Source organism: Brassica napus, unplaced genomic scaffold (genome assembly GCF_020379485.1).
Source record: "Brassica napus cultivar Da-Ae unplaced genomic scaffold, Da-Ae ScsIHWf_1118;HRSCAF=1591, whole genome shotgun sequence".
NCBI classification, from domain to species: Eukaryota; Viridiplantae; Streptophyta; class Magnoliopsida; order Brassicales; family Brassicaceae; genus Brassica; species Brassica napus.
Window position 1 is genome coordinate 26,600 of NW_026014543.1, and position 26,754 is coordinate 53,353.

Genomic DNA, 26,754 nt, shown 5'->3' on the forward strand with positions numbered 1-26,754 from the left:
TAAAAGGTCTGATATCGTCCCTTATATTTATAGAACAAAAAGGAACTCTTCGATTATTGAAGTCAGTTAAAATAAACTCTTGATTATTGTGGAACTCTTCGATTATTGAAGTCAGTTACTGAAATAACCAATCATATAACACCCAATCTTGACGAAAAGAAACTCTTCGGTTACTGAGTTACATGATGTCGTTTGGAAGAGACTCTTCGATTCCTGAGATATATGTTTGAACAAAAAAAAAAAATCACCCATTACTCGTAGGAGAGTCGAACCCGGGTCGAACAAATGTTTCGGTATCATAGGTTTCGTGGTTTAGCCGCTAGGCTGAGGAGAATCATCTGTTAGTTGCTTCCACATAATTGAATTTACCCATACAATTTATAGTATAATACATTGGAAAGATCTTTGATAGTTCAGGATGGGCTTCCGATTGCGACAAATGTGATTCCTGAGATATATGTTTGAACAAAAAAAAAAAATCACCCATTACTCGTAGGAGAGTCGAACCCGGGTCGATCAAATGTTTCGGTATCATAGGTTTCGTGGTTTAGCCGCTAGGCTGAGGAGAATCATCTGTTAGTTGCTTCCACATAATTGAATTTACCCATACAATTTATAGTATAATACATTGTATATTACAAAAGTTGGATGTTACAAAAGTTGGATGGGATTCCAGAATAGTTGAATATTACTGTGTTTTTTTCTAGCAAAGAAGTTTAAACTAAAAATTGAAATGAGATCAAAAGATAATGTTGTATATTACAAAAGTTGTAAGAAATCATACTTATTCAGGATAGGGTTCCAAAAGAAAAAATGTATATGGTCTTGTGCATATCATGTAACCATCAAATAGCCAAACATCCAAATAATAATCGATAAAAATGTAAAAATGTAGAACTTCATCCTATAGGCCTCTGGCATGTGATCTTGTTGTGCCCTCCTGTGCCACATCTGCTGCACTTGTGGGACTGAGATTTAGATCCAGGAACCCCAAACTCGCCAACGGATCTCTTTCTCTTTGTAGGAGGGCGTCCACTTTTCTTTTTGGTAGCTGGAGGTGGGCAAGACAGTTCATCAATATTCTCTGGATAGGTGGACGTTGACAACTCTCCACCAGGATGTATGCTTTCAGCATAAGCTTTAGCCCACGTTTCTGTCAAGTGAGAAGCATCAACAAAACGGTTTTCATCTCTCTTGATATGCTTAGCAGCAGCGATGGCATGGATGCAGGGGATCTTGTCAATGTCGAAAACATTACATGTGCAATGCCGCTTCTCCAAGTCAACAACAAACTTCATTGTTTCATTCTTCACCTCAAACTCGCTTCGATCAACTTGATACACATTCAACAACATTGCGGCCCCTAACCTAGATACCAATTTCTGAACAACTTTTGGAGTAACCAGGTGCTTATGTTTCGCAGCCGCTTCGCGTCGCTCAAAAAACCAAGTGGTCATCGTCAATCTGATAGTTTCAAGGAGAGAGATAATGGGCAACTCACGAGGCATCTTCAACATAGAATTGAGAGACTCTGCAATGTTGGTAGTCATGATATTATACCTGTTCGCAGGCGCATAGCTTCGTGCCCACTTCCTAAAATCAGACTCTTCCAGATACTTAGCCAATTCAGGACATTTATCCTTTATGTCCTTGAAGATTAACCAGAACTCGTGACACGTATAGGCATCAGCAGCGCTTTCCACCAGAGGTAGCAACCCAGTCTTCGCATATGTAGGAGTGATGTTGCGGAGCAGATGGATCCTGCAAATTCCATGGTGAGATAAGGGATATACATCCTCCAACGCTGAAGAAATGGAGTTAGCCCTGTCTGATACAAAAACAAGATCCGAAGCGTCCGGGATCTTCTGGCTCAAACCTCTAAAGAACCATTTCCAAGAGGCGCCGTTTTCTGCGTCAACCACTGCAAAGGCGAGAGGATATAGATGATAATTCCCATCTTGAGCACAAGCTGCCAATAAAGTCCCATTGAATTTTCCCTTCAGAAATGTACCATCTACTGCAATAACTCTCCTCATCAATGAAAATCCCCTTATCGATGGACCAAAAGCCACAAATGCATACTTGAACTTTCCTGCAGCATCAACATGTTGATAAGTCAAGGAACCAGGGTTTGTTTCTGTGATTTTATACAACCACCTAGACAAATTGTAATAGCTGTCTTCAGGAGTCCCTCTAACCAAAATCTGAGCTTCTTCTCTCACTCTCCAAGCTTGTTTGTAATTGATGTGAACACCATGCAGCATCCTGACCTGTTCAATGATCTGTTTCGGTTTGAGACCTTCCTTTTTTTCTCCATAATTGCTGGAAATCAAAGAACCCAACAACTTTGCAGATGCTTGTCTGTGGTTGGCTTTCCTGTGTGTTGTATCGCATGTATGCTCATGAACATACTTTTTAACAACGAAAAAATCTGAAACAGGTAGCTTGATAGCACGCATCCTCCACGTGCAATTTTCATCAACACAACTCAAAAGCACTCTTGACTTGTTAGAAGAGACAGTCTTGTACTCAAACTTCCACTCTAAAGCCCATTTCTTCATCCTCAACATCAACTCTCTCTTTGTCTTAAAATAGCTATTCACCTTAATATCGCCAGCTACTCTCGTGTTTGGTGAAAGTCCAATATGGACAGGGCTAAAATCCGGAAGAGCATTCAGAGGAACTGTAGAAACACCTTCATATAGAAAACTCTGCAAAAGTCAAGTAGTTCTGTAAGGCATAATACTTGATTATGAAGCATATCATGCAAACACAAACAGAAAAAGGGAATTAGGGACAATGTACCTGTTTTTCACTCTGCACAGTAGGAAGAATCACTGGATTGGCATTCAATGGAACAGTAGAAGCAAATGTATCAGAAGCTTGAATGTTACAGCTAGCTGAATCAGTACTAAAATCCGGAAGAGCATTCAGAGGAACTGTAGAAACACCTTCATATAGAAGACTCTGCAAAAGTCAAGTAGTTCTGTAAGGCATAGTACTTGATTATGAAGCATATCATGCAAACACAAACAGAAAAAGGGAATTAAGGACAATGTACCTGTTTTTCACTCTGCACAGTAGAAAGAATCGCTGGATTGGCATTCAATGGAACAGTAGAAGCAAATGTATCAGAAGCTTGAGTGTTACAGCTAACTGGATCAGTACTAACCTGCATAAGTCAAGTAGTTCTGTAAGGCATAATACTTGGTTATGAAGCATATCCTGAAAAGTCTAAGAAAAAATCATACAAACCTTAACACACAAACGACAGGTTCCATCAAATGCTCTAGTCTTGGAAATGAAAGTTCTGAGCTGACGAGTATTACCTATCGAGAGTGGGGGGAAACTTTCAATAATACATTTCATATCCAATGAAAAACCATAACTCAAACTGATTTCTTCCTCTTTAACACTAAAATCTTCAGAGACAATCTTCATCAAATCTTCATACAGTAGATCTTCTTCTATGGAAATGATTGATGCATTCCTCTTCAAATCAACAAGAAACTCCCACTGGAGAGATTCTTTTGAGATCCATTGTCCACAGATGCACAAAACTTCCATTGTTCTACAAAATCAACTTCAAATCATCAACAAATGAATAATATATAACAAAACCTAGATAATGTATAACAAAATGAAATGATTCAAACCTTAATCAAATCAGACACACGAGAGAGAGAATGAGATGAATAGACGTAGAAACGACAGATCAATTGAGAAACGACGACGACGATAAATAAACGGAGAGACGACGACGACGGATCAACGGAGAGGCGAAGACGACGACGGAGAGACGACGACGACGACGACGACGGAGAGACGACGACGACAAGGACGGGGAGACGACGACGGAGAGACGACGACGACGACGACGGAGAGACGAGAAGAAGAAGCGATGAAACGAGGACGGCGACAAATTGATTTCAAATTTGTTTTTTAAATTAGTTAAAGAAGGGGGCATAAGGGTAAATTGCCCCTTTAATGAAACCTATTTTTGTGAATTCTGATCCTGAGTGCTAGTTTGGGGAGGAAAACTTCATTTAGTGTTCTTTGTGTCATTTTCTCTAAATACATACATAACTCCATTACAGGAAAACTAAAATAATCCATAAGATATCAAAAATATAACAACAAAATTATTTAAATACATAAATAATCCATAATACATAATTTCAAGAATAAGTATGAAAAATTCATAAGAACAACAAATAGAAGAATTCATTTATGATATTGCTATTACGTTGTATATCAAACCAAGTTAACAGAAAATTAAAAAGAAAAATAATGTATCAGAATAAGATAAGGGTAATTGTCAATAATAGCACCTTTTGAAGTTTATGTCCCAAAAATAGCACTAGAATGAGAAAGTCACAAAAATAGGTTTCATTAAAGGGGTAATTTACCCTTATACCTTTTGTTATAAGAATAAAAAAAAAACATTTCATTTCCTTCGATCGCGAATCGTGTCGTCTCCTCTCGGGAATCTTCAAACCCTCACCGGCACTGTCGTCTCCGACTCGGGAATCGTCGTCTCCGGCTCGGGAATCATATTCTCCGACTCGGGAATCGTCGTCTCCGGCTCGGGAATCATCTTCTCCGGCTCGCTAGTCATCTTCTTCGGCTCGCTAATCATCTTCTCCGGCCGCTAATCATCTTCTCCGGCTCGCTAATCATCTTCTCCGGCTCGCTAATCATCTTCTCCGGCTATCTAATCATCAGCGTCACACTCTCTACTCTCAAAATCGGACACAAATCACTATGTAACTTTTTAAAATTAGGGTTTTTGAATTAAAATTTGGGAAGCTTGCGTTTTGATTTTGATTTGTTTGTTACTCTTTCTTATTAACCAGCGAAGCAAATGAAAGACTTTTGAATTGTGGGAACACAAAGTTGTTGGAGCGTAATTCATCTCTTTGAGGTATGTTGCAGATTCAACCTTATGTGTGTTTTCTTTCTGAGAGATTGGTCTCCTGGTTTTTGCTTGTGTATAGACTTGCTCGTTTTAACGTAATATGATTGGTAGACTTCAGGAAGGATTTGTATAGACTTCAGGAAGGATTTGTATTGTTTCAGGAAACCCTTCCTGAAAATTGGATTTTTTTTTTCTTGTCTACGCAGGATAGAAACAAGATGGGAGATTCAGTACCTCTAAAACTAGCACTGCCAGAGCTGAAGTATCCTATTGGTTCACAGCCAAAGGAAAAGTCAGCAATCAACCAATACTCTGGCTCAGAGTATATCTCTATTGTCAAAAGCATCCTAAAACCAGATGAGATGATAAGAGTCCGAGGATCATTTCTGGGACCTGTAATGAAGCTCAGTGAGAGAGGATTGAAGTTATCAGCAAAGATAGTCTACGCCATTCTCACTAGAAGCATCGTTTCTGTCAAGGAGAATGAAGCCTGGTTCCATTTCGGTGCGCAGCCAATGAGGTTCTCTATAAGAGAATTTCATATGATGACAGGCTTGAAATGTAGTGGTGCATTAGAAGGACCACGAAGGGAAACCGAGAGATTTAATTGGGAATTGCTAAAGGGGCGTAGTCATAAGTTAAGTGACGTGGTGGACCAGCTCAGAAACACAAGAGAAGATGCTTCTGAGGAGAGAGTATGCCTCGCAATGCTCATCCTGGTAGAGAGCATATTATTGCGGAAGAGCAAAGGAGGGAGTTTTCCTTTGGAATATGCGAAAAATGCACAGGATATGACATATCCATGGGGAAAAGAGGCTTACATTGTGCTCCTGAAGTCAATTCAAAACGCTGTCGCGAATCATTTGGAGAATAAATCCAAATTTGAGTTGCAAGGTTATCCTCTAGTATTCCTTCTTTGGATACTAGAGTCGATTCCTTTGCTAAGGGATAAGTTCAGTAAGTGTGTACCAACAGTTGAGGTTCCTGGGCCGACTTACTTGTGTGAAAAATACACTGAGGTAGAGAATCCATCACTTGATAGGGTTTTACAGGTTGAAGCTGATACAAAGGTAAGCTTTTCCAAGTATATGTTTCTCAGTTTATTTGGCTTCTTCTTTTTAATATGTTTCTCATTGGTCTTTTTTTAAATACTCTCAGCTGAAGGTCCATTGCATACTACCTTCTATTCCTCATGATCCAGAAGATGATATCTCCATTGAAGACAAATATAGTGACGAGCTGGAAACAGTGAAAGATGTAACAAAGAAAGGGTACAAGATTACAGCCGATGACTGGGAAAATAGGTGTGTAGACACATTTGACACATTGGATGCTCTTATTCAAATGATGGCAAATAAGGAGACTGGCCAAGCTTCTACTCCGATTGATGAGGATTCAGTAAATGAAAAAGTGAACAGGATCATCACGGTAATGGAGGAGAATCTGAAGAGCATGAAGGATCGAATGTCATTACTGGAAGAAGAAAACATACATCTTAGAGCTCGTGTGTCAGAGTTGGAAGGAAACAACAATGTTTTTCCCACTAACGTGACACAAAAGGTAAATTCTCAAAACATCTTCTTTTACATTTGCATTTTCAAGTATTTTTTGGAAGATCTTGTACATATTCTTGAATGCCTTCCTAATATTTGACAAACAGCGATCCAGTGGGACACCTTTATCTCCAATGTCTCACACGCAACCATCGAGTGAGACACCTTTATCTCCAATGTCTCACACGCAACCATCGAGTGAGACACCTTTATCTCCAATGTCTCAACAGCCTAATTTGACACATGAGGTATGTAACCAATAAATATTGTTGAGTTTTGAAGTAATATTTGGAAAGCTTTTGTACTTCTTGAATGCATTCCTGATTTTTGCAGGAGACAATGATTGAATCAGCTGCATCTCCAAAGTCTCAACAAAATGAGGTATATGCTCAAAAATTTTTAAGAAAATATTTGGAAATTCTTGTACAAAATCCTGAATGCCTTCCTGATTTTTGCAGGATTACACGCAACCATCGAGTGAGACGCCTTTATCTCCAATGTCTCAACAGCCTAATTTGACACATGAGGTATGTAACCAATAAAATATTGTTGAGTTTTGAAGTAATATTTGGAAGCTTTTGTACATATTCTTGAATGCATTCTTGATTTTTGCAGGAGACAATAAATGAATCAGATGATGAAACTCCTGCCCTTGATACTCAAGTATTCTCTCCTAATCTGACAAAAGAGGTATATGCTCAATGATATTGTTTTCACAGTTGGAGTTTACAAATTAGTTTTGGGTGATTTTTTTTTACATATAAAGGCTTTTCTGATTTTTGACAGAAAGAAACAGAAACGTCTACTCCAATAGCTCCAAAGAGTATTGAAACTCTCGTTTATACTCCAAGTCAGACTCAACAGGTACATGGTCAAAAAAAAATCTTGGATTTTAAAGTTAATGTTTGGAAGCTTTAGAACATACTCTGGATTGACTTCGTGATAATTTTTACAGATTGAGAGAGAGCCATCGGATGACACGCCTGCCCTTGATACTCAAGTTTTTACTCCTAATCTGACAAAAGAGGTATATGCTCAATGACAGTTGGAGTTTACAATTAGTTTTCGGTGATTTACATATATAGACCTTTCTAATTTTTGGCAGAGGGAAACACAAACCTCTACTAATGAAACGCCACCCAAAACTAATCAAGAAGAAGGAAAACCAGATGATGAGGTAATATTTACTCTAGAAATTATAATTGAATGTATTCATGATGGCCTTTCCTGATATTTTTTGCAGATTGTGATTGAGTCACCTGCTGCTCAGACTCAAGTTTTGCAAAAAGAAACACTGGAAATGAATGAGACACCTTCTTCTCCAATATCTCCAAAGAGTATTGAGGCTCAAGTTTTTACTCCAATTCAGAAACAGCAGGTAAATGTTCAAAAAATCTTGGAGATTTCAAGTAATGTTTGAAAGCTTTTGTACGTGTTTTTGATCCCCTACCTGACTTTTTTTTGTTTTTTTTGCAGACGGTAACAGAGGAAACGTATGAGGCTACACAGCCATTGACTGAGATCATTTCAGCAAACAATAAAAAGGTAAGCATAGAAATGTCTTTCATAAGTACAACTTGAATTTTAAATTGTAGAAACTTCTTCATAACTACCTCTTTTATTTTACTGTTATTACAGGAGGATACACATGCTGTGCATCACACACCTTCCTCTCCATTGTCTTCACTAATTGCACTAGTTATTGAAGAAAATAAGAATGCTTTGGTAAGAAGAAATATTTAAAATGTTTATGTAATATTTTTCTATTCAACTAACTCTTACCATTTACTTTTGTCTTATAGAGTGAGACAGAAACTGCGACCCAATATTTTTCTACAAGTGAAGGAGAGCATACACAATCAAGCAGAAAGAATCAAGCAGAAGAATATCTCAAGGATACTACAGAACCTACTACTGAGCTAGTTTCCACAGATGTTTCGAAGACACAGCCTCTTACTCCGCAAACACAGCACCTTCAGACAAGTGAGGGAGATCAATCCGATGAGACACCATCAGAGCAGAATCAAGCAGAAGAAAATCTCAAGGATACTACAGAACCTACTACTGAGCTAGTTTCCACAGATGTTTCGAAGATGCCGCCTATTACTCAGCAAACAGAGCATCTTCAGACAAGTGCTATAGATTTTTCAGAAACAAACGAGGTATGCATCGAGTATATTTGATCTTTAATTATTATTCTAACAATTTAAAACCGCTGATGTTACTGAATCTTCATTTTTAATAGGTTGAAGTAAGCAGGCTTCTAGCTCACTTTCAAATAGGCGCAGAGGTTGAGATTTTGTCTACTGATGACGAAATATGGTATCCAGGAAAGGTTGTTGATCTTAAACTGTGTGAAGGACTAGAGGAGCTGACAGTTGAGTACACGACACTCTTCACAGACCAACATAGACTTCAGAAACTTCAGGATACTATCACGGCTGACAAAATACGTCCTGCAACACCAACTAGTGACCAAAAATCCTTTGAGATGATGGATAAGGTAGAAGCCTTTTACAACAATGGCTGGAGCAGCGGACAAATTAGCATGGTACTTGGTGATAACACATACTCGGTGTGTCTCTATACTTCTATGGAAACTATTCTATTCAAACATTCAGATTTGCGAATTCATAGAGAATGGAAAGATGGAGTCTGGAAGATGGCAGATAAGGTAAATCATAACTAGAATTATACTTCACGTGAATTGTTTGATATACATACATTTTAGTTTCAGGAATGGTTTCCAGAAATTCCGATTGCAACAAATTTGATAATATTTTGCTTGGTGTCTATTGTTTGATTAAAGGTGAAGCCTGATAAGAAAAGGAAAGCTGCTGCCTCATCACAAAATTCAGGAATGGATAATGTTTTCCTAAGAAGGAGCGAGAGGGTGCCTAAACGATCTAGAGACACAAAAACTCCATTCAAGTCTGACAGAAATCCGGCTTTAACTGTAATACCTGAGATTATACCTGCAGTTGATCCGTTTTCAACTCCTGCGGAACATAAGCTTTCAAGGCTTCAAAATTGGATGACATTAAAGCCCGGCATGCATGAAACGTAAGCATGTTTCTGTCCTTGTCTATATATTCTTATATTTATGTATAAGAGGTTTGGTAATTCCTTTGAATCTTTAATCGACTGCAGGTCCCTATCAATCAATGATAATAAGATAAGGAAATCTTTCTTTCAAAGCATGGAAAATGCAAAAAAGGACCTTAAGAAAGAGGTAATTTGTTTACATATGTTCTTGCCTTGAGCTTTTTTTTTAAAAAAAAATTCAGGAAGGATTTGTTTAGTTTCAGGAATTATATAGTAACAAATTAGATAATGTTTGCCTTTTTTTTTGCAGCACATTGATGGAGCCTTTGCAATGCTAAATTGCAGAAGAAATGAGAATGCTGCTTGGTTCCACAACTACAAGATTCCAAAGGCGTGCTTCCTACCTATGGAGTTCTTGCATTGCTTGCTCTCTGATGATTTGGCTTACAAGAAAGAAAAGGTCAAAGGTAAAAAGATTTTCAACGATTTATTTAAAGATACTGTGAGAGGGAAGGTATATCCAGAGAAGACATGGGGAGAAGATGTTGATGTTGTGTATGGGATTACTCTTGGAAAAAAAAGCAATGTCTGGATTGGGATGGAAATTCATTTGAAGAAGAAAAGAATCACAGTATATGATTGTTTTCAAAAGGAAAGCAACAGCATTGATATTCCTCAAGTGAAAAAGTTGGCAGGTATGTATAAACAATTTGTATTTGATGTATTCAACTGTTTCTTGGTTTGAAATATTCAACTGATTCTATCTTGATATTGATTTTTAAATATGACAGTGTTGATTTCTAATCTGCTGGTGGAATCTTCTGGTGATGAGGTAGATAAAGTGAAGATGATTCCATTTGAGATTGAGCAGGCACAAGGTTTACCCAAGACAAAACATCCTTTCAACTGTGGGATATTTCTTGTCAAGATTCTGGAGTGCCAGTCATTGAAGATAGGAGACATGACAAAGATTAATGATGACAATGCATTGGAGCTAAGGAGAACCTTGTCTTGTGAGATCTTCAACCAATTTGTGGATGAGAGCTTTGGGAAATGAGAATGATGCATGAAAACATTTTTTGTTTTAGTTAAGACTCGGTTTTAGTTATGACTGTTTATTTTGTTATGTTGTTGGCGTCTGGTTACATAAGAAAGATTGGAAGGATATCAAGTATTTTTTTTGGGTATCATATATCTTGGAAGGTTAAAATAATGTTTCTGGATGGGTTTCCAGAAAAAAAGTTAAGTGTTTCAAATGTAAAAAAGAATGAAATGAGATTATATACTAAGGATTGGACATGTATATGGTAAGCTTAAAATTGTGATGTTTACAGACAACAAAAATTTAGAACCACAAAGGATCGAACCCAGAGGGAGAGAGTTTGCGTATTTGGATAGTGTGGGAGTTTAGCCACTAGGCCAAGAAGAATCATCTGTTAATGGATTACATTTAATTTTATTTAACTCCAAACTGTAACACAAAAAAAAATTAAAATTGATTTTGAATCCACCACATATCGAACCCGGGGATAGAGAGACTTTTGAGTTATGAAATGCCTTGGTTTAACCGCTGGTCTGAGGAGAATCATCTGTTAAAGAATATTACATAAGCATACTTAAACCAATTAATATAGGATAGGTTTCCAAAACAATACATTTCGATTGAAAAAAGACAAAACTCTTGCCGTCTCAACACTCTCGCCGTTTCAAACTTCTCGAATCTCACTCGTCTCCGCCTCTCGAATCTCTCTCTCATCTCCATATCTCTCGATCTCCGACGAAAACCCATCTCCAGAACTCTCTCTCTCTCTCGATCTTTTACGCGAGCTCTCTCTATTCTCCGAGAAAAACCATTTCTAGAGCTCTATCTCTTTAAGGTATGTTGCAGATTCAACCTTATGTGTGTTTTCTTTCTGAGAGATTGGTCTCCTGGTTTTTGCTTGTGTATAGACTTGCTCGTTTTAACCTAATATGATTGGTAGAATTCTAGTTCATGTGAAAGCATGTGTATAGACTTCAGGAAGGATTTGTATTGTTTCAGGAAACCCTTCCTGAAAATTGGATTTTAATTAATTTAGACAAATAAAATTTTTCTTGTTTACGCAGGATAGAAACAAGATGGGAGATCCATTACCATTAAGACTAGCACTGCCTGAGCTGAGGTATCCGATTGGATCAGAGCCAGAGAAGACGATATCGATAAACCAACACTCGATAGTTGCTTATATCAAAACTGTTAAGGAAATTCTAGGAAATGATGAGTTCAACAGAATAAGAGGGACGTTTTTGGGACCGGTGATCAAGCTTGGAGAGAGGTCTTTGAAATTATCAGCTAAGATAGTGCACGCAGTTCTCACCAAAAGCATCAAGACAGTGAAGAGACACGAAGCATGGTTCCATTTTGGTGCTCAGCCAATGAGGTTCTCTATAAGAGAATTCCACATGGTGACTGGTTTGAAATGTAGTGGTGAAGCAAGAGAACCACGAGAGGAAACCGAGAAATTTAAGTGGGACTTCCTAAAAGGGCGTACTCATACAGTAAAGGACGTGGAGAAGCAGCTCAGAAACACAAGAGAAGATGCTTCTGATGAGAGATTCTGCCTTGCAATGCTCCTCCTGATTGAGAGCATACTACTACAGAAGAGCCTTCTCGACGGTGGCACAACTTTTACTTTGGATTATGTGAAAATAGCGCAGGATATGGATGTCTTGATGACATACCCATGGGGGAGAACAGCTTATAATTTGCTGTTAAAATCACTTCAGAGAGCTGTCGACAAAAGCCTCGACAAAAACAATTATGATTTGCAAGGATTCCCTATGGCATTTCTTATATGGATACTTGAGTCAGTACCTTTGCTACAGTATGCATTCAGTCAAGTTGTTCCTATTCTGAGCGTTCAACCGTCTACCCCAATATTTTTGTGTGAGAAGTACCTTCAAATAGCTTCTCCACAGCTGATAGATGTTCTCCTAATTGAAATCAAAGATCATGTAAGTTTTTACATTATTTTTTTCTTGTTTCTGTTTTGCCTTATGATTCTCCATTTAAAAGCTAATTATTTTTATGGTTTCAGCTTAAGGTCACATGCATCCTACCTCCTATTTCTAATGATCCAGAAGCTGATGTTTGCATGGAAGACGAAGCTAATAAAGATCTGGATGACATGGCCGATTTATCCAAGAGAGGTTATAAGTTTAAAATTAGAGATTGGCGAAACATGTCAGTAGACCTATACGGTGCTAATGAACAAATAAGAAGAGCATCTTTACTGTTTGGGAATGGAGGGATGAGTCAAGCTTCTTCTTCGTATCAGGAGGAGTCTTTGGAATCAAAGATCAACAGAATCAGCGAGATGGTGGGAGATAATTTAAGGATCATGAACGATCGTTTGTGTTTGATTGAAAAAGACAGGAAACAGATTAAAGAACGTGTGACAAAACTAGAGAAACTACAAAGAGTTACTTCATATGAAACTCCAAACAATGAGGTAACTTTTTTTCGGAAATTAAAATTAATGTTTATCTAGTTCTTGATTCAGTTTTTTTTTGAGTTGTCAAGTAATTTTGGAAGATGTTATACATATTTAGGATTGCCTTCCTAATTTTTGTTGTACTTGCACAGACTGACACAACTCCATTTCATGAGACGGCTTCCAGACAAGGTGAAGCCAATGCAGATCAAGCAGATGAACAACTTAACAATGAGGCAAGTATAATTTTGAAAACTGTTGGTATTTATAAAATTATGAATTTGGTTGTACTTAAATTAATTTTTGGAAGTTCTTGTACGTGTTCATAATCCCATTCCTGACTTCAGGATACACGAGAGCCTATGAATGAGATCACGAAAGAGACACCTGGTTCTCCAATAGCTCAACAGAATATTGAGACTCCAGTCCTTACTCCAATTCAGACGCAGCAGGTACCTTCTTTAAAAAATTGGACTTTTCAAGTAATTTTTGGAAGCCCTTGTACGTGTTCATTCAACCATTCCTGAATTCAGGAGACTCACGAGCTTATGAATGAGATCATTTCACCAAACATTTCCGACACACAGCCAAATACCCGAGCTCGCAGAAATCTTTTAACAGAGCAAAATAAGGTATTACTTTCATTAAAACCTTTAATAAATATACAGCAACTATCAAAATGACTGGATATCCTTGAATCTAAACCATCACAGGATGTAGAAAGCAGAGTTCAAAATCCCTTTGAGATCGGAGCAAATGTGGAGATTTCATCACAAGATGACAATACTTGTCATAAATGGTATCCAGGAAATGTGTTGGCAACATATTTGGTTGATGGGGTTGAGATGGTGAAAGTTGAGTACTCCGTCCCGTCTCTGGACGAAAAGAAGAGGAAAAGGAGTGTTGAGACACGTGTATCAATTGACAGAATACGTCCTCAACCACCACCTGAGAGATCTGGAGCGAAGAAAAGTTATGAGCTAATGCAGGACGTGGAGGCGTTCGACAATGGTGCCTGGTGCGCTGGAAAAGTTAAAGTCATTTTGTTTGATGGCTCGTGTTTTGTCTCTTTGAACAATTCTAAAGAACAAATTTACTTCCACCATTCTGAGATGCGAAAACCAAGAAAATGGGTAGATGGTGTTTGGGAGATGACAAAAAAGGTAAAACAAATGCCTTGGATCACTTGAATTGAAAAATAATGTCATTTGTTTAATATCTCGGTATTGATTTTCAGATGGAAGAAGAGCAGACGCAGAGTGTGAATCCAAGTGAAGGAGATGGTGATAAAAAGGTATGAAATATTTATACATCATACTAGGAATTAAGATATAAATGTATCTGAATTTTTGTCATTCAAAAAGGGGAAGGCGAAGGCTGTCGCTTGTAAGAAAAATGAAGCAGCTGGTCCATCAGAAGATGGTGTTGGGAAAATGGCAAAAGAGGTAATAAAAATGAATAAGATCCACTTGAATTGAAGTTCAGGTCAATAGTTTGATATATCGGTTTTGTTTCACAGATGGAAGTAAAGCAGGGTAAGAGTGTGAAACCAAGTCAAGACGATCATGCAAAAAAGGTATAAAAAATATTTTTACTTCATATTAGGAAGGCATTCAAGTATAAAGATAAAAACGATCCTGAATTTTTGTCTTTATTTTTAATTAAAGGGGAAGCCTGATGTTGGTAAGAAGAAGAAAGCAAATGCTCAGCCAGTAGATTTGCTTCCTTTTCTACAGCGAGAAGAGAAGAGGCCAATACGACCTAGAAACCCTCCTATACCTGTAACACCTGAGGTAATCCTTCCAATTGATCCATTTGTGACACCTGAATTTCCTCGGTTTTCAAGGCTTGCACACTGGATGGATCTACGGGGCATATATCGTGTGTAAGCAACTTTTTGTCCTCGCATAAATATTCCTAATTTATTTTGTAAAAGTTTCGATTGATACTAGTTAATTTTATCAACTACAGACCGTTTTATATCAATGGAAAAGAAATTGAAAAAGAGTTCTTTCAAAAAATGGACGATGCAGAAAACAATCTCAACAAAGAGGTAATCAACACTCTGTTCTGTCTTCTATTTGATTGTGTCATATGTTTAGGAAGAGGTTGAGTTGAGCTATGCTAGATGTCCATGTTATAGCAGTTCTATATGAAGTTTCTAACTATATTGTTACATTGGCAGCACATAAATGTTGCATTTGAAATGCTAAATTGTAAGAGGGTTGAGCAAGGTGCTTGGTTCCGCAACAACAATCTTCCAGCAGCATGCTTTGTACCAGTCAAATTCTTAGAAGTGGTTGGGTACGCTTATGAATCTGTCAGGAAGCCACATAAGAAAAAAAAAACGTTATTGGAGGGCTGTGTAGGCGAACTTGTGAAAGGTTTAATACATCCAAAGAAGGTATGGCTGGAAGATGTTGATGTTATATATGGTGTCATTGAAGATAAGTTGAGCTATCACTATATTGGGGTGGAGATACAATTGATGGACAACACAATCACACTCTTCCATTGTGGTCTTCCAAAAGCAAATATCAAACGTGCTCTTAATCAAATCCAAGAACTGGCAGGTAAAAACTTTTTGTGATTTATTAATTTTATCATTCAGTGTAGAAAAATCAGTTTAATTTATATTGTTACATTGATAATGGATAGGATTGTGAAAGTATGCGTATCCTGAAAAAAGAATTTTAGCTAATTTAGAAAATAAAAGTTTGTCACTTGCTGCTTGTGCTTGTGATGCATTTTTACATATTCATTTTGTTGTCTGTTGGTGATTGATTTATTGTATAATTTTGGGTATTTATGACAGTGTTGATTAGTGCCATAAAGATGGAACTTCTTGGTGAAGAGGTTAATTTCGAAGATATCAGTCCATTTGAAGTTAAGTTTGCAGAAGGGCTTCCAAAGACAAAATTTCCATACAACTGTGGTATTTTTGTTGTGAAGATGCTGGAATGCAGGTCACTGGGATTGAAGAGCATGGCTAATATAAATGATGAAACTGCGATGGACTTACGAAGCAAGCTATGTTGTGAGATCTTCGACCAGTTTATGGATAAAGATTTCCAGGAAGGTCAAAGGAAGTGAAAATGTCATATTTGTTCTGTTTTCTACTCTGTTTTTCTACTTTGATATTAATTATCCCTAACGTTTAAGTTTAAGTTTGTAATGAATTATCCCTAACGTTTTTTTCATTTAGATTGTTATTGAAAATTTTTAGGATGTATTGATGAATTGTCAAATGCTTATGGTACTTTTAGGATGGGTTTCCAGAAAAAGAGTGAGAAAGCAAAATGCACCAAAGCCTAGCAAATTCCTTTAAAGTTTACAAAAAAAATGAAAAAGAATGTGATCCGATGTTGATTGAACTCGTGAACTCTCGAAAGATGAATCAAAGTGTGCAGCCGCTGTGCCAAGGGTGTTATACTTGCCAAAAGCTATAATAAAACGAAAATAACTTTTGAATATTTAATTAAAAACAGAAAAAAGTGTAAGTATACACAACGGGGATCGAACACGGCTTATTGTGTGATAAGGGTACACTAAGAGTAGAAGGGCTTGCCACTAGGCTATGGTGGATATTCGATAACAGAGTAAATGTGAACTTATTTATTCACAGACGATAGATTTATATAATCTGGATATCATTTTAGGTATTCAGGATAGGTTTCCAAAAACAAATTCCTTTAAAGTTTACAAAAAAAAATGAAAAAGAATGTGATCTGATGTTGATTGAACTCGTGAACTCTCGAAAGATGAATCAAAGTGTGCAGCCGTTGTACCAAGGGTGTTATACTTGCCAAAAGCTATAATAAAACGAAAATAACTTTTGAATATTTAATTAAAAACAGAAAAAAATGTGAGTATACACAACGGGGATCGAACACGGCTTATTGTGTGATAAGGGTACACTAAGAGTAGAAGGGCTTGCCACTAGGCTACGGTGGATATTCGATAACAGAGTAAATGTGAACTTATTTATTCACAGACGATAGATTTATATAATCTGGATATCATTTTATGTATTCAGGATGGCTTTCCAAAAACAAATAAGCAAATCAGATAACCAAGTTACAAGAACACTAGGCCAAACCATTACAAAATAGTGAAAAACATTGAACAAGTTTTTTATTTAGGTTGTTAATTGAAGAAACAACACAAGAGAAACAAAAGTACTTATTCATTTAAAATAAAAACTGAAAATCAAACATAATGTGGTCCTTAAAAACATAAAAAGAGAAGATGATAACATGAAATTACTCATGACACAGCCAACTTTCGCCAAGTTTATCCCAATCAGGGACTTTGACCTTCACATCAGCAAGCATTCCTTCCGCTTCCGAGTGCTCTTCTTTGAGTTTCTCCAACTCAGCAGTTAAATCAAATTTTCCATCAGCTTTGATAATATCTTCAAGCAACTCGATTTGGACAGCAATTGAATTTGCTTTGCTGGATGCCAGATTCCAATCATTCTCAGATAGCCTGTATTCGTTGGACAAACGAAGAAGAGCCCTGTAATGTACCACAGTTTCCTTCTTCCCCTTATTGAAACCTTCGGCGGCATCACATCCGTAAACCTCCTCTATGGGACGCTTCATCATCTTCTTTGAACTTCCTTCCATTGAAACTTTGTCCTGCAACAAAATCGAAACTAAGATGTTACGATAAAATAGAAATAGAAAAAAGTTCATGAATTGAATGGAAAATGAGAAAAATCGAAAACTAACTTGTATTGCAAAAGGATAAATCAGACGAAATGAAGTGAGTGAATAAAAGGTCTGATATCGTCCCTTATATTTATAGAACTAAAAGGAACTCTTCGATTATTGAAGTCAGTTAAAATAAACTCTTGATTATTGTGGAACTCTTCGATTATTGAAGTCAGTTACTGAAATAACCAATCATATAACAGCCAATCTTGACGAAAAGAAACTCTTCGGTTACTGAGTTACATGATGTCGTTTGGAAGAGACTCTTCGATTCCTGAGATATATGTTTGAACAAAAAAAAAATCAACCATTACTCGTAGGAGAGTCGAACCCGGGTCGAACAAATGTTTCGGTATCATAGGTTTCGTGGTTTAGCCGCTAGGCTGAGGAGAATCATCTGTTAGTTGCTTCCACATAATTGAATTTAGCCATACAATTTATAGTATAATACATTGGAAAGATCTTTGATAGTTCAGGATGGGCTTCCAGAGTATGCATGAATAATATACATGAATATTAGTGTGCTTCTTTCTTAAACTAGAAAAAAATGAAATGAGATCAAAACTAAGGATTAATATCTACACATTTGGAAAATTTGATAATGTGATTTGCAAATTTTGGAGGAAAAAAAAATATATATACACATCTCATAGGATTCGAACCTGAAGATGACTAGGAGGAAAGAGGGAATTAAGGTGTAGTAGCCACTAGGCCAAGTTAATTTCAGTCATTACATGTTGTAAGTAAAGTAATATATTTCTTTTATTTTTATTCAACTTAAATTTTTTTAAAAAACTCTGATTAGTAGGGGAATCGAACCCGGGTCGAGTCAAGCGTTACAATTTCGACAGATAGGTGTTTTAGCCGCTAGACCGAGGAGAATCATCTGTTACACTTTTCCACATAATTATTCTTAACAGAAAATGTTGTATTATAAACCTTGGAAAGGAACTCGGTATTTCTGGATGGGATTCCAGAATAGTTGAATATTACTGTGTTTTTTTCTAGCAAAGAAGTTTAAACTAAAAATTGAAATGAGATCAAAAGATAATGTTGTATATTACAAAAGTTGGAAGAAATCATACTTATTCAGGATAGGGTTCCAAAAGAAAAAATGTATATGGTCTTGTGCATATCATGTAACCATCAAATAGCCAACATCCAAATAATAATCGATAAAAATGTAAAAATGTAGAACTTCATCCTATAGGCCTCTGGCATGTGATCTTGTTGTGCCCTCCTGTGCCACATCTGCTGCACTTGTGGGACTGAGATTTAGATCCAGGAACCCCAAACTCGCCAACGGATCTCTTTCTCTTTGTAGGAGGGCGTCCACTTTTCTTTTTGGTAGCTGGAGGTGGGCAAGACAGTTCATCAATATTCTCTGGATAGGTGGACGTTGACAACTCTCCACCAGGATGTATGCTTTCAGCATAAGCTTTAGCCCACGTTTCTGTCAAGTGAGAAGCATCAACAAAACGGTTTTCATCTCTCTTGATATGCTTAGCAGCAGCGATGGCATGGATGCAGGGGATCTTGTCAATGTCGAAAACATTACATGTGCAATGCCGCTTCTCCAAGTCAACAACAAACTTCATTGTTTCATTCTTCACCTCAAACTCGCTTCGATCAACTTGATACACATTCAACAACATTGCGGCCCCTAACCTAGATACCAATTTCTGCACAACTTTTGGAGTAACCAGGTGCTTATGTTTCGCAGCCGCTTCGCGTCGCTCAAAAAACCAAGTGGTCATCGTCAATCTGATAGTTTCAAGGAGAGAGATAATGGGCAACTCACGAGGCATCTTCAACATAGAATTGAGAGACTCTGCAATGTTGGTAGTCATGATATTATACCTGTTCGCAGGCGCATAGCTTCGTGCCCACTTCCTAAAATCAGACTCTTCCAGATACTTAGCCAATTCAGGACATTTATCCTTTATGTCCTTGAAGATTAACCAGAACTCGTGACACGTATAGGCATCAGCAGCGCTTTCCACCAGAGGTAGCAACCCAGTCTTCGCATATGTAGGAGTGATGTTGCGGAGCAGATGGATCCTGCAAATTCCATGGTGAGATAAGGGATATACATCCTCCAACGCTGAAGAAATGGAGTTAGCCCTGTCTGATACAAAAACAAGATCCGAAGCGTCCGGGATCTTCTGGCTCAAACCTCTAAAGAACCATTTCCAAGAGGCGCCGTTTTCTGCGTCAACCACTGCAAAGGCGAGAGGATATAGATGATAATTCCCATCTTGAGCACAAGCTGCCAATAAAGTCCCATTGAATTTTCCCTTCAGAAATGTACCATCTACTGCAATAACTCTCCTCATCAATGAGAATCCCCTTATCGATGGACCAAAAGCCACAAATGCATACTTGAACTTTCCTGCAGCATCAACATGTTGATAAGTCAAGGAACCAGGGTTTGTTTCTGTGATTTTATACAACCACCTAGACAAATTGTAATAGCTGTCTTCAGGAGTCCCTCTAACCAAAATCTGAGCTTCTTCTCTCACTCTCCAAGCTTGTTTGTAATTGATGTGAACACCATGCAGCATCCTGACCTGTTCAATGATCTGTTTCGGTTTGAGACCTTCCTTTTTTTCTCCATAATTGCTGGAAATCAAAGAACCCAACAACTTTGCAGATGCTTGTCTGTGGTTGGCTTTCCTGTGTGTTGTATCGCATGTATGCTCATGAACATACTTTTTAACAACGAAAAAATCTGAAACAGGTAGCTTGATAGCACGCATCCTCCACGTGCAATTTTCATCAACACAACTCAAAAGCACTCTTGACTTGTTAGAAGAGACAGTCTTGTACTCAAACTTCCACTCTAAAGCCCATTTCTTCATCCTCAACATCAACTCTCTCTTTGTCTTAAAATAGCTATTCACCTTAATATCGCCAGCTACTCTCGTGTTTGGTGAAAGTCCAATATGGACAGGGCTAAAATCCGGAAGAGCATTCAGAGGAACTGTAGAAACACCTTCATATAGAAGACTCTGCAAAAGTCAAGTAGTTCTGTAAGGCATAATACTTGATTATGAAGCATATCATGCAAACACAAACAGAAAAAGGGAATTAGGGACAATGTACCTGTTTTTCACTCTGCACAGTAGAAAGAATCACTGGATTGGCATTCAATGGAACAGTAGAAGCAAATGTATCAGAAGCTTGAATGTTACAGCTAGCTGAATCAGTACTAAAATCCGGAAGAGCATTCAGAGGAACTGTAGAAACACCTTCATATAGAAGACTCTGCAAAAGTCAAGTAGTTCTGTAAGGCATAATACTTGATTATGAAGCATATCATGCAAACACAAACAGAAAAAGGGAATTAAGGACAATGTACCTGTTTTTCACTCTGCACAGTAGAAAGAATCGCTGGATTGGCATTCAATGGAACAGTAGAAGCAAATGTATCAGAAGCTTGAGTGTTACAGCTAGCTGGATCAGTACTAACCTGCAAAAGTCAAGTAGTTCTGTAAGGCATAATACTTGGTTATGAAGCATATCCTGAAAAGTCTAAGTAAGAAAAAAATCATACAAACCTTAACACACAAACGACAGGTTCCATCAAATGCTCTAGTCTTGGAAATGAAAGTTCTGAGCTGACGAGTATTACCTATCGAGAGTGGGGGGAAACTTTCAATAATACATTTCATATCCAATGAAAAACCATAACTCAAACTGATTTCTTCCTCTTTAACACTAAAATCTTCAGAGACAATCTTCATCAAATCTTCATACAGTAGATCTTCTTCTATGGAAATGATTGATGCATTCCTCTTCAAATCAACAAGAAACTCCCACTGGAGAGATTCTTTTGAGATCCATTGTCCACAGATGCACAAAACTTCCATTGTTCTACAAAATCAACTTCAATTCATCAACAAATGAATAATATATAACAAAACCTAGATAATGTATAACAAAATGAAATGATTCAAACCTTAATCAAATCAGACACACGAGAGAGAGAATGAGATGAATAGACGTAGAAACGACAGATCAATTGAGAAACGACGACGACGACGATAAATAAACGGAGAGACGACGACGACGGATCAACGGAGAGGCGAAGACGACGACGGAGAGACGACGACGACGACGACGGAGAGACGACGACGACAACGACGGGGAGACGACGACGGAGAGACGACGACGACAACGACGGAGAGACGACGACGACAACGACGGAGAGACGACGACGACGACGAAAGACAGCGATGAGGAGAAGAAGAAGCGATGAAACGAGGACGGCGACAATTGATTTCAAATTTGTTTTTTAAATTAGTTAAAGAAGGGGGCATAAGGGTAAATTGCCCCTTTAATGAAACCTATTTTTGTGACTTCTGATCCTGAGTGCTAGTTTGGGGAGGAAAACTTGGTTTAGTGTTCTTTGTGTCATTTTCTCATAAAGGAATCAATATTATAGACAAAAATGATAATGAATCTATCCAAACATCCTCATAGTTAAAAATGATATTCAAGAAATTAATAGAATAAAACATAAAACGATGAAATCTAAAAAACCTTATTATCCACTACATACTTCACATGATCTATTATTTGAAGAACACCATAAACATACACTAGCGAAGGTATATATGAGTGGAATATTGATGGAAGTTCAAAATATGAAATAATGAATTTATTTCAAGAAATGGGAATGCCCGCTATATCATTTAAAGCTAGATGTCATTTTGATAAGCAAGCTTGTATTATGCTAGTAACTGGATTTAATGGAGCATTAAGATATTGGTGGCCAGACAGAATTACGCAAAATTCAATAATTAACCATGTTGAAAAAAAGAGAAGAAGACAAAGATGGTTTTTATGAAGAAGTAGAAAATCAAAATACAATATAAGGATTAATACATACTTTAACAATGCATTTTATTGGTAACTAGATTTGGACCCGCGCGTTGCAACGGGCTTTGTTTAATATTTGAATTTAACAGAAAAAATATAAAAAATATTTTGTTATAGTTTTATAATTTTTTTTCATGTATTATGTAAGATGTATTTTATAATTAAAATTCATTTTTACACATAAGTTTCAGTTAGTATTTGGTTTTTATAATCATGGTGTATAGACTAACGGTTATCATCTTGTACTTAAAGTTAAAAAAACATCCATACCTAAAAAAGAATTTGGAAGTTAAATAAGGCCAAGAAGCAATGACAACATTATACACTTTCTTATGTACTAATTTAATGTTTTATTAAACTTATCCAATGTTAAATCATTTTTTTGATTCATTATTTATTAATGATATATTTTCATAATAACATTTTGACTAAAATGAATTAGAAATTACTAAATAATAAAACTAAAAAATCTAATAAGATATCGCTGAAGCTTGATTTGTTTTTGACTAAACATATGTACGGTTGACAATAATAATAATCAAATTTTATGAGCAAACATGAACATATATATATCAAACATGTGTTTGATTTTCGTATGACCAAACACATAAATACCAATCGTGACAACATCCTAATTTCTTATTTTTGTTAATTTAATAGCTTTAGTACTTGTCATCAACTTTTTTTTCCGAAAACTATTATTAAATAGGTAATTTTATTTTTATTAGGATTTTTAAAAAAGAAAAAAAATATATTTTACAAATCTCAATTTTACTTACGATTAAAAAAAGGAAACAATACTACTAAACAATTTTTTAATTTTTTTAATAATTTAAAAAAAGGAAAAAGTGTTATCATATAAACTTTTACAATTATCTTATATTTAGAATTTCAAAAAAAATATAATTGCTATCAAATAATAATTTTTAGTTACTATAAAATAATTTTTAAATTATGATTTTTACAATTCATCAATACTATTTTCACACTTCGTTTTTAATTAAATAACTTTTGGTATCATGTTCATCATCAAATTCTCTCTTAAAATATACTATCAAATAACTTCTTACAATTTTCTTTTGGTTATGACTTAAAAAAATCTGATACAAATCTCTTTTTTTTACGATTTTTTTAAAAGAAAACAACAAATTTTTTTTAGGGCGTTAAAAAAGAAAACTAAAATTACATTGTCTTTTATAACTATATTTTTTCTAGGATTTATAAAATAAAATTACTATCAAATGTTAACTATTTTTAAATGTTGCTATTTTCAACAATGACTCTCGGACAACAATGACTCTCGGACAAGTTAAGCTTCTCGTTCTGGCCGGATCATAGATTCCCTAGTAGCCGACAACCAATCAATCTACAAAGCGATCCTAGGAACGCCTTGGATAAATTCCATGGGAGCCATCCCATTTACTAATCACCTCTGAATCAAATTCCCGACTCCAATGGGTGTCGAAATGATTTGGGGCGGTCAGAAACAGTCGCGTCTTTTCTTCTTAGCCGAGCATAAGCTATGGAAGGTCGAAAATCAACCAATGGTAAACTCCAAACATACAAAAACCATGATCGTCCAACCCATGGTCAAGACGCTTCGAAAAAACTGACGTCAATTCAGGCACCAAGTTTAGACAAAGGAAGCGAACAAACTTCCAAACCTGATGCTCCCAACGACCCGGTCGACTCAACACGGGAAAAAGCCATTAATCCAGTAGCACTCGATACTATTAAAATGGCACAACCCTGCCAAGCAAATAATCACTCACTGTGAGCACAATGAACTACATGATGGTTTGATCCTCGAAAGAAGTACGTTGCCAGCCTGTCGTGACATTTTCAGCTGTCCCCTTTGCAAAACATTGTTGGGGGGGAGGGGAAGGGGGGGGGGGGGGGGGAGTGGGTACGTATATGTATGCTCGTATACTACGTTTTAAATATCAGCTTTTGTATTTGATATTTTTTAAAAAATTCGGCAATACGATAACACATTTTTCACATATTTAGCCAACTCTCGCAAAAAATAGTTTGCCAAAATACTTAAGCGAAAAACCGTTAACACGATTCATCGATCAAAACAAGTTTCGGTCTAAGCTTCAAACGACATTCAAAGACCCCACACGGTATACGAAAATCCTCACACACAAATAAAACTAAAGTCACTATAATGATTTTTTTTTTCCTGTTCTTGGGAGATCAAACTATTTGCAAAAGAACATGCTTCTTCCTTATAACAAACTCATACAACCTCTGAGTCAAAACTCTGTTGATCGCAATTCAAAGTTTAAAAAAAATTCTCCAATTCCTCCCCAATGTTTAGACGAGTTTCCTCACACATCTAAGCCAACTCTTGCACAAGTACTTTGCCAAAATTGTAACGACCCAGTTTTGTGAACCGAAGCTGGTTTAAGATTTCTTTAATTATTTGAGATTAAACCAAACATTTTCCCAAACCAAGTCTTCTATATATATGATCGTACATATCCTCTTCCCTAACTGAAAAGCCTTAGCCGTAAGAAACCATCTCCAACTTTGGAGCAGGCAGTTTTGCTATGGAGAATACGCCAAGCGCATGTTAGCGTTATGGATTTGTAAGACTATCGAGGTTGGGAGTATTGGATATCATTAGTGTTGAGCAGGATAGTTTTGAGCAGGATATATCTATAACGAAACTGAGTTGTGTGTTGGACGATAAGCTGTTAAAAAAAGGGATCTTATAGCAAATACATCACTTGTGTTTCTCTACCCATCGGGAACACCAAGGGGTACAAAGATATGAAGTGTTTACTATAATTGATCTAGTATGAAGGGAGTTGTAGCTTCATTGCGTCACAGTGTCAGACATGTCAGATGGCTATGTCAGAGGATCAGTTATCTATCATGTTATTTTGAGTTTGCTTTTGCCGGACTGGAAATGAGGCATGGTGATTATGGACGTTGTTATTGGATTTTTAAATCACCATATGTGGAAAGGATGACACATGGGTAGTCATGGATAGACTTTCCAAGTCAGCCCATTTCCTTAGTAATTAAGAAGACAGTTTGAGCTAATCAGTTTGAGTAGACCTACATTATTCAGTTTTGGAGGTTTCATGGATGTCAACATTGTATCAGATTGGGATTCGAAGTTCACTACATTTTTGGAGTCATTCAGAAGAAACTTGGGACAAAGATCCACAGGAATACAACTTATTATCAGCATATATATGGTTAGTCAAAGAGAACTATTCAGGCTTAAAGGACATGCTCAGATTTGCATTTTACAGTGGAATGGAAGATCGAAAAGCATTACATCTAGCAGAGTTTTGCCTACATCTCGAAACTATCGTCCGAGCATTGAGATGACACCGTATGAGGCTATTTATGGTAGGTCTCGTTGTATACCACTTTTTTGGACCAAAGTGAGGGAGTGACAGAGAGTTAGAACTAGTAATGGTTCAAGATGGTATAGCAAATGACATGCTCAAGGATTGGTTTGGGGAGCCCATGACGGCAGAGGATTTATGTAGTTAAGCGCCGTAAGGATTTAGAGTTACATATGGGCGATCTAGTATATTTGAAAATGAGGACATTTCAGGAGGATCTAAGACTCGGAAACAAAAAAAATGTTGTCTACATCTATTCAGCCAGTTGAGATTTTGGATCGGCAAGTGAAAGCGGTCCAGGGGACAATGACTAGTTTGTCAAAGTTCGTTTCGAGAAAAAAAAAAAATACAGAATCCAGGAAGAGACCTGAGAACCAAGACTCATATAAAATTGATTTATTCAGATGAAGTATTGGACAGTCGGCTTATTATTTGAATTCGAAAACGATTCCTTATTAGTGGAGGAGAATTGTAACGACCCAGTTTTGTGAACCGAAGCTGGTTTAAGATTCTTAATTATTTGAGATTAAACCAAACATTTTCCAAACCAAGTCTTATTATATATGATCGTACATATCCTCTTCCCTAATTGAAAAGCCCTAGCCGTAAGAAACCATCTCCATCTTCACGATCTCTCACTCTTGTTGCAGCCATGTAAGAGGATCTCTGCCATTGTTGAGACCCCCATCACCACCGTATTCTTCGTTGTCAATAGATTAACATCCTCTAGGAATCAATCTCTACGAAGAGAACACAGATGTAATCACCATGATTGGAGTCTATGGCTACGTTACGAGA

The 26,754-nt window shown here is 36.9% G+C and overlaps 6 protein-coding genes and 1 long non-coding RNA gene across 7 annotated transcripts; 5 read left to right on the top strand and 2 right to left on the bottom strand.

Moving 5' to 3' along the window:
- Positions 1-899: 899 nt before the first annotated feature.
- On the bottom strand, positions 900-4,020 carry LOC106383815. The gene is made up of 2 exons (XM_048771371.1): positions 3,256-4,020; positions 900-3,172 (listed from the first exon to the last, which is right to left on the bottom strand). The coding sequence occupies exon 2, from the start codon at positions 2,568-2,570 to the stop codon at positions 900-902; it is 1,671 nt and encodes a 556-aa protein (XP_048627328.1). The 5' UTR covers positions 2,571-3,172; positions 3,256-4,020.
- A 1,116-nt stretch (positions 4,021-5,136) lies between these two features.
- LOC125596045 lies at positions 5,137-6,417 on the top strand. The gene is made up of 3 exons (XM_048771372.1): positions 5,137-5,988; positions 6,077-6,268; positions 6,337-6,417. The coding sequence occupies exons 1-3, from the start codon at positions 5,137-5,139 to the stop codon at positions 6,415-6,417; spliced, it is 1,125 nt and encodes a 374-aa protein (XP_048627329.1).
- A 255-nt stretch (positions 6,418-6,672) lies between these two features.
- Positions 6,673-7,424, top strand: LOC106451707. Its single transcript, XR_001289624.3, has 3 exons — positions 6,673-6,719; positions 6,805-6,852; positions 6,930-7,424. It is a non-coding gene; the product is annotated as an uncharacterized LOC106451707 (long non-coding RNA).
- Positions 7,425-7,560: 136 nt separating this feature from the next.
- LOC106455031 lies at positions 7,561-12,782 on the top strand. The gene is made up of 10 exons (XM_013897090.3): positions 7,561-7,648; positions 7,715-7,849; positions 7,948-8,016; positions 8,110-8,196; positions 8,274-8,633; positions 8,717-9,145; positions 9,281-9,534; positions 9,622-9,703; positions 9,827-10,211; positions 10,308-12,782. Exons 2-10 carry the CDS (start codon positions 7,772-7,774, stop codon positions 10,571-10,573), a joined length of 2,010 nt encoding a protein of 669 aa, XP_013752544.3. The 5' UTR covers positions 7,561-7,648; positions 7,715-7,771; the 3' UTR covers positions 10,574-12,782.
- Positions 11,635-13,146, top strand: LOC125596046. The gene is made up of 3 exons (XM_048771373.1): positions 11,635-12,510; positions 12,594-13,007; positions 13,108-13,146. Exons 1-3 carry the CDS (start codon positions 11,635-11,637, stop codon positions 13,144-13,146), a joined length of 1,329 nt encoding a protein of 442 aa, XP_048627330.1.
- LOC125596048 lies at positions 13,023-16,168 on the top strand. The gene is made up of 10 exons (XM_048771378.1): positions 13,023-13,441; positions 13,523-13,621; positions 13,703-14,152; positions 14,227-14,283; positions 14,354-14,434; positions 14,509-14,565; positions 14,657-14,874; positions 14,961-15,042; positions 15,175-15,562; positions 15,805-16,168. Exons 1-10 carry the CDS (start codon positions 13,352-13,354, stop codon positions 16,080-16,082), a joined length of 1,800 nt encoding a protein of 599 aa, XP_048627335.1. The 5' UTR covers positions 13,023-13,351; the 3' UTR covers positions 16,083-16,168.
- A 2,735-nt stretch (positions 16,169-18,903) lies between these two features.
- Positions 18,904-20,565, bottom strand: LOC125596047. Its single transcript, XM_048771374.1, has one exon. It carries the CDS (start codon positions 20,563-20,565, stop codon positions 18,904-18,906), a length of 1,662 nt encoding a protein of 553 aa, XP_048627331.1.
- Positions 20,566-26,754: the final 6,189 nt, after the last annotated feature.

Bases quoted from the DNA above. Each gene is read 5' to 3' on its own strand.
- LOC106383815 (XM_048771371.1), bottom strand. From the start codon at position 2,570: ATGTTGAGGATGAAGAAATGGGCTTTAGAGTGGAAGTTTGAGTACAAG.
- LOC125596045 (XM_048771372.1), top strand. From the start codon at position 5,137: ATGGGAGATTCAGTACCTCTAAAACTAGCACTGCCAGAGCTGAAGTAT. The intron at 5,989-6,076 runs GTAAGCTTTTCC...AAATACTCTCAG, and splicing joins AGGTTGAAGCTGATACAAAG to CTGAAGGTCCATTGCATACT. The intron at 6,269-6,336 runs GCAAATAAGGAG...AAAAGTGAACAG, and splicing joins ATGCTCTTATTCAAATGATG to GATCATCACGGTAATGGAGG.
- LOC106455031 (XM_013897090.3), top strand. From the start codon at position 7,772: ATGAATGAGACACCTTCTTCTCCAATATCTCCAAAGAGTATTGAGGCT. The intron at 9,535-9,621 runs GTAAGCATGTTT...AATCGACTGCAG, and splicing joins AAGCCCGGCATGCATGAAAC to GTCCCTATCAATCAATGATA. The intron at 10,212-10,307 runs GTATGTATAAAC...TAAATATGACAG, and splicing joins TCAAGTGAAAAAGTTGGCAG to TGTTGATTTCTAATCTGCTG.
- LOC125596046 (XM_048771373.1), top strand. From the start codon at position 11,635: ATGGGAGATCCATTACCATTAAGACTAGCACTGCCTGAGCTGAGGTAT. The intron at 12,511-12,593 runs GTAAGTTTTTAC...TTATGGTTTCAG, and splicing joins TAATTGAAATCAAAGATCAT to CTTAAGGTCACATGCATCCT. The intron at 13,008-13,107 runs GTAACTTTTTTT...ATACATATTTAG, and splicing joins ATGAAACTCCAAACAATGAG to GATTGCCTTCCTAATTTTTG.
- LOC125596048 (XM_048771378.1), top strand. From the start codon at position 13,352: ATGAATGAGATCACGAAAGAGACACCTGGTTCTCCAATAGCTCAACAG. The intron at 14,566-14,656 runs GTATAAAAAATA...TTTTAATTAAAG, and splicing joins AAGACGATCATGCAAAAAAG to GGGAAGCCTGATGTTGGTAA. The intron at 14,875-14,960 runs GTAAGCAACTTT...TATCAACTACAG, and splicing joins CTACGGGGCATATATCGTGT to ACCGTTTTATATCAATGGAA.
- LOC125596047 (XM_048771374.1), bottom strand. From the start codon at position 20,565: ATGAAGAAATGGGCTTTAGAGTGGAAGTTTGAGTACAAGACTGTCTCT.